The sequence below is a fragment of the Papilio polytes genome, unplaced genomic scaffold, assembly GCF_000836215.1.
Source record: "Papilio polytes unplaced genomic scaffold, Ppol_1.0 DF823958.1, whole genome shotgun sequence".
NCBI lineage: Eukaryota > Metazoa > Arthropoda > Insecta > Lepidoptera > Papilionidae > Papilio > Papilio polytes.
Genome location: NW_013525246.1, coordinates 18497 through 24493, shown reverse-complemented (window position 1 = coordinate 24493; position 5997 = coordinate 18497). Strand labels below are relative to the sequence as shown.

The window sequence follows — 5997 nt, the reverse complement described above, 5'->3', positions numbered from 1 at the left end:
CGCACACGCCACACACGCCCGTGTACGTCAGGGATTCCATACCCTCGCCGCGACCCAAAGCTATCACACGAAGACCTGGAATAGATTAAATAAATGAATGAATGAATGAATGAATGAATGAATGAATAAATGAATGGATGAATGAATAAATAAATAGACAGTTTTACTAATATTCCCCTTGGGCAAGGGTCTGGCGTTCAAACTAAGGTGGCGCCCTGTGTGATGGATCATCTAGCCCTCCTACAGACCACATAAATCTTACAATAATTGAAAAAATAAACAAGTAATATGTAGAGGAAATAAAAAAGAAAATAATAGGTGAGGTGTTGGTGGGTAATGCGTAATGTGTAGTGTGTAATGAGTAGTAAGAAAAATAATAAGTGGGGGGATAATCGTAAGGATAAAGAAAATTAAACCTCTAACTGACAAGGAGTACGTATATATATAATTTTAAATATTAATATAATACTCAATATGTATATAACGCCATTTGACCAAACTTTTTTTAAGTATACTTTATTACTATACAAGCTGGTCTGTAAAGATTTTTTTTGTATCTTTTTAAATTTCCCTCGCCAAAGGTTTACATGGCGAATGTACATTTTTAATGGTGAGAGAATTTTTGAAATCGGCCCAGTAGTTTTTGAGTTATCTCAGTACATACAGAAATACAAAAATACAAATATTTCCTCTTCATAATATAATATTAGTATAGAGATATAGCTGATTCAAGACATAAATATAAATAGAATATTACACATTCAAAATATAATAAAATATAACCCACCAGTTCGTCCGATATTATAAGCTTCTGAGAGGAAGTCGTTCTGCTTGTCTCTGGTCATGGGGGCGTAGTTTCCGGCGCTGTCCACGTAGTGCGTGCACAGTGGTAACACCTTCTCTATGGCGCCCTTCACGAACACCTCCTCCTTCACACCGCTGTCCTTGAACTTGGGACCGCACTTCACCACCATCATCTTTGTCTCTGAACTGAAATTATTATAATTAACTAAGCATGTGATTATACCCTTAGTGTAGATTTAATATGAGAATTCTACAATCAACTAAGTTAGTGACTAGGATAGTCAACTTCACACATATCTTTGACTTTAAGTTGCGATGAATTAAGAAAAAATTGGGTTACGTGTTCTTCCAGACTAAGTTCTACATAAGTGCCAAATTTTAGCGAGATCCGTAGAGCCGTTTTGGATAGCTTCTAACAAACATCCATCCAAACCTTAACATTTATAATGTAAGATGAAATTCGTAAGTCACATTGGTAGTGGCAGGAATCGAACCCAGGACAGCTTATCTATATCTATACACTAGCTTTCGCCCGCGACTCCCTCCGCGTGATATTTAAAAAAAAAACAAAAATGAGTAGTTTATGTGTTCTTCCAGACTGTTCTTTACATTTACATCATCAACATCCGTTTAGGTTTCAAACGCTAAAAAAACATCCACCCTTCCATCCATTTAAACATTCGCTTTTATAATATTAGTATGATATAATAAAATTGATAATCTGTATGTAACGAAAACATCATTTTTGGCGGACTTGATGTACTTGTGGTATCGATTTTTTTATTCTCGTTTGTTCCAGGTAATCTCCCAAACGGATGGACCGATTTTAACAGGACTTTGTACGAAAGGTAGCTGAANNNNCAGTAGTTTTTGAGTTATCTCAGTACATACAGAAATACAAAAATACAAATATTTCCTCTTCATAATATAATATTAGTATAGAGATATAGATGATTCATGATATAAATATAAATAGAATATTGCACATTCAAAATATAATAAAATATAACTCACCAGTTCGTCCGATATTATAAGCTTCTGAGAGGAAGTCGTTCTGCTTGTCTCTGGTCATGGGGGCGTAGTTTCCGGCGCTGTCCACGTAGTGCGTGCACAGCGGTAACACCTTCTCTATGGCACCCTTCACGAACACCTCCTCCTTCACACCGCTGTCCTTGAACTTGGGACCACATTTCACCACCATCATCTTTGTCTCGGAACTGAAATTATTATAATTAACTAAGCATGTGATTATACCCTTAGTGTAGATTTAATATGAGAATTCTACAATCAACTAAGTTAGTGACAAGGATAGTCAACTTCACATATATCTTTGACTTTAAGTTGCGATGAATTAAGAAAAAATTGGGTTACGTATTCTTCCAGACTAAGTTCTACATAAGTGCCAAATTTTAGCGAGATCCATAGAGCCGTTTTGGATAGCTTCTAACAAACATCCATCCATCTAAACTTTAACATTTATAACGTAAGATGAAATTCGTAAGTCACATTGGTAGTGGCAGGAATCGAACCCAGGACAGCTTATCTATATCTATACACTAGCTTTCGCCCGCGACTCCCTCCGCGTGATATTTAAAAAAAGAACAAAAATGAGTAGTTTATGTGTTCTTCCAGACTGTTCTTTACATTTACATCATCAACATCCGCTTAGGTTTCAAACGCTAAAAAAACATCCATCCTTCCATCCATTTAAACATTCGCTTTTATAATATTAGTATGATATAATAAAATTGATAATCTGTATGTAACGAAAACATCGTTTTTGGCGGACATGATGTACTTGTGGTATCGATTTTTTTATTCTCGTTTGTTCCAGGTAATCTCCCAAACGGATGGACCGATTTTAACGGGGCTTTGTTCGAAAGGTAGCTGAATTAATCGGGAATGTTATAGATTAGTTATTTTCCTCACCTGAATGGTATTTCATGCAGCCTGATGTACTGATCACGGACGTGGTGGGTGTCGTTCTTCATGGCGGCGGCGAGCAGCGCGCCTTCTGTCGGCTGACCGTACAACGTCTCGTCGCGGATCTCCGCGTTGTTACATAACACGCCAACCTGCGGTATAACATAGTCGATTTGTATAGTTAACTAGCTGTTCTCGTGCGACTTCATCCGCATAAAATTATGAAAATTTCATTATGTTGTTTACATGTGTCAAATTATCAATTGCAAATGTCAAAATGACATGACATGATGTCAAACCATGGCAACCTTGCTTCCTTGATGTTGACAGCAACTTATGGTCTCTTTCCCACATTAGGTTTTTTATCCAATTTATTTACAAACAAAGTTTAATAGCTAGTATATATAGCCTAAGGCGTGAAGTAAGTGTAGGGCTTTTGATTAAAAAAAGAATTATTTAAAAATATGCTGTAATTACTGACATCTTAGGCAACAAAGAAGTGTGTGTTTACGCTTTATAAGTATAGATTAGTCAAGTATTTTCCTAACATACTCGATATGTAAATTATAATTCGTTTATCTATACAAATATAATAAAGCACACAAACACTACTATGTGGCGCAGGATGTGAGCAATCACGGCATATTTTTGAATAATACTTTCTTTAATAGAAAGCCCAACACTTACGACACGCTTTAGGCTATATATTTTCACGCTATTCAAATTAGGGGATATATAAATTGCAAAAACACCTTCTTGTGGGTGAGGGACCATAAACTACAAGATGCCAACATTAAGGAAGCAAGGTTATTATAAGTTATAGTAACGGTAATTTTGATTTTTGCAATTGATAATTTGACAAATGTAAACAATTAAATAAAATTTTCATTATTTCATGCGGATGAAGCCGCAGGGGGACAGCTAGTATACGAAGAAATTCAAAGAAATATGAAATCCCGCAGTACAGCATGAGTCATGTCCTAGTAGCTAGGCGCTGAACTAGGACCCCGTCTCTTAGGGAAGTCTGTAAGCTTAGTTGGGACGTTTACTAATATAAACTAGATGTAGACCTCCAGCATGGTCTGCACCGCCATCCTGGCGACGTCCAGGTCACGTCCCTTGTACGCGCGCAGCGCCAGCTCGCCGCGCGCGTTGTACCCCGCGCCCGTCACCTCCGCCAGGTGCCCGCCCGACGTCGACACCATCGTCACCGTCATCTCGTTCTTCGTTAGCGTACCTGACACATGTTTCAAACTAGATGGCGTTGTTCTCAATTTTGGAACACGTTTGTTTTATTTGATAATAGATGGCGTTGTTTTAAATTGTGACACATTTTTTTAAGTAGATAGAAATAAATATAAAAAGATCATACACTTATATGACTGTCGGCGAAATCGGAAATATTTAAATATCTAAGAAATTTAATCATAATGCTTTAAAAGGCCACTTAACCCTTAATTCTATAGTTTTCAGTGTAATGGGCAATTAAAAAAAATCATTTTCGAAAATATGACTACTAAAAAAATCGTTTTTTACTACAAAACACTTCGTCGGATAAAGTCCATTAAGATTTTCTCGTCTGTCAGATTGTAAGCGTCATGAGCGACTTGTTTATATTTATTTTTAATATTGTGCGGTAAGTAGACGAGGTATTTTCTTACCAGTTTTATCGCTGCAGATGACATTAACGCAGCCCAAAGTCTCAACCGTTGGTAGTTTCTTGACAATGGCGTTCCGTTTGGCCATACGCATCACACCCAACGCCAGTGTCACAGTCACCACGATTGGTAAACCTAAAATATATTCAATATAAAAACAATGTAACTTATGAGATTTATCTATTATATTAAACAGAGCACAATTTCATACAAACAATATTGAAATATGTTTACATGAAGTTACGACCTATTTATTCTTCAAGGTCATTTAATGTGTAGTTTTTTTTTTAATAATGATGTGTAACAAAAATATCAAAATTAAATTTTGTAGGATTTAAGGGATTTGTAATATTCTATGTGAGTAACAAATAAACTCGAAAACTACTAAACCGATTTCAATAATCATATAAATATTATAAATGCGAAAGTTACGATGGATGGATGGATGGATGTCTGTAGCCTAAACGGCTGAACGGATCTCCATGAAGTTTGACACAGGTTTAGAGCATAGTCTGGAAGAACACATAGGCTACTTTTTATCCCGGGAATAGTTGCGGTCCCCTTGGGATTCATTTAGTTTTTTTTTTAATGTTTACTCGATAATTCTGCAACGGTTCAACATCTTGAAAGACAAATATAAAGCATAGTCTACATATAGTCAACTTACTTTTGTTTTTTTTACTCTCTAAAGCTGTTAAAATCATTTAAAAATAACAAAGGTACCTTCAGGTATAGCAGCAACAGCCAGACTGACTCCTATAGTGAACATATCCTGTATCGCTTTGCCCTGCAGCCAGCCCGCCACCATGATGAAGCCGATGATACAGAAGGAGTACAGCGAGAGCTGAGCACCAAGAGTGTCCATCGACTTCTGCAGCGGCGTCTTCGGTGCCTCCTCCGCTTGCATCATACGGAAGATGTCCCCGAACTCGGAGCGCTCCCCAGTGCTGACTACTATACCCTGGATAGATGTATTTATTATTAGCTGTTGCTCGCGACTTAGTCCGCGTGAAGTTAAATAATGTAGCCTATGTTACTCCCTGATGACGTAGCTTTTCAAAGGTGTGAAATTTTTTAAAATCGACCGAGTAGTTTTTGAGTTATTTCAATACATATAAAAATACAAATTTTTCCTCTTTATAATATTAGTATAGAAGAACGAATGGACATCGAATTCGCCAAAATAGCGAAGACCGCTGCCTATAGATATATACATATGCAAATGTGTTGTCTATCTTTAATCAACAGTGAGGACGCACAGAAAGAATATGTCCCCTACCTCCGTCCCATCTCCGCCAAATCCATTTCCCATCTTTTCCTTGTACGATAAAGGTGGGAAGGGGAATTGTACTAAAATTAGGCCTCAGACACACTGAGGAATCGCGGAATTGCTTCCACTTAACGCCTGTATTTTATGTGGTCGTCGTATATAAAGCTGGCTCAACACAGTTCGTAACGGAACTACTCGTAATATGACCAGTACATGAATTTGACTTGACAGCGAAATTATAAAAACTACAGTTTGCGACAGCCCTAAAATAGCAGTATTTAATCTATCTTAGCGGATGTAGTCGTTTGTTATAAAAATACATTTTAAAACACTAACAATTGT

General features: G+C 36.9%; 1 protein-coding gene across 1 annotated transcript in view; it reads right to left on the bottom strand.

The window, feature by feature from the left end:
- The window catches only part of LOC106101660 (calcium-transporting ATPase type 2C member 1), a 30593-nt gene that overhangs the window by 8062 nt on the left and 16534 nt on the right, over positions 1-5997 (bottom strand). Inside the window, exons 5-10 of the mRNA XM_013280969.1 lie at positions 5109-5346; positions 4389-4520; positions 3798-3964; positions 2734-2879; positions 1819-2021; positions 10-75 (exon numbers count right to left, since the gene is read on the bottom strand). Of these exons, the coding sequence (XP_013136423.1) occupies positions 10-75; positions 1819-2021; positions 2734-2879; positions 3798-3964; positions 4389-4520; positions 5109-5346 (952 nt within the window). The remainder of the gene's footprint in view (positions 1-9; positions 76-1818; positions 2022-2733; positions 2880-3797; positions 3965-4388; positions 4521-5108; positions 5347-5997) is intronic.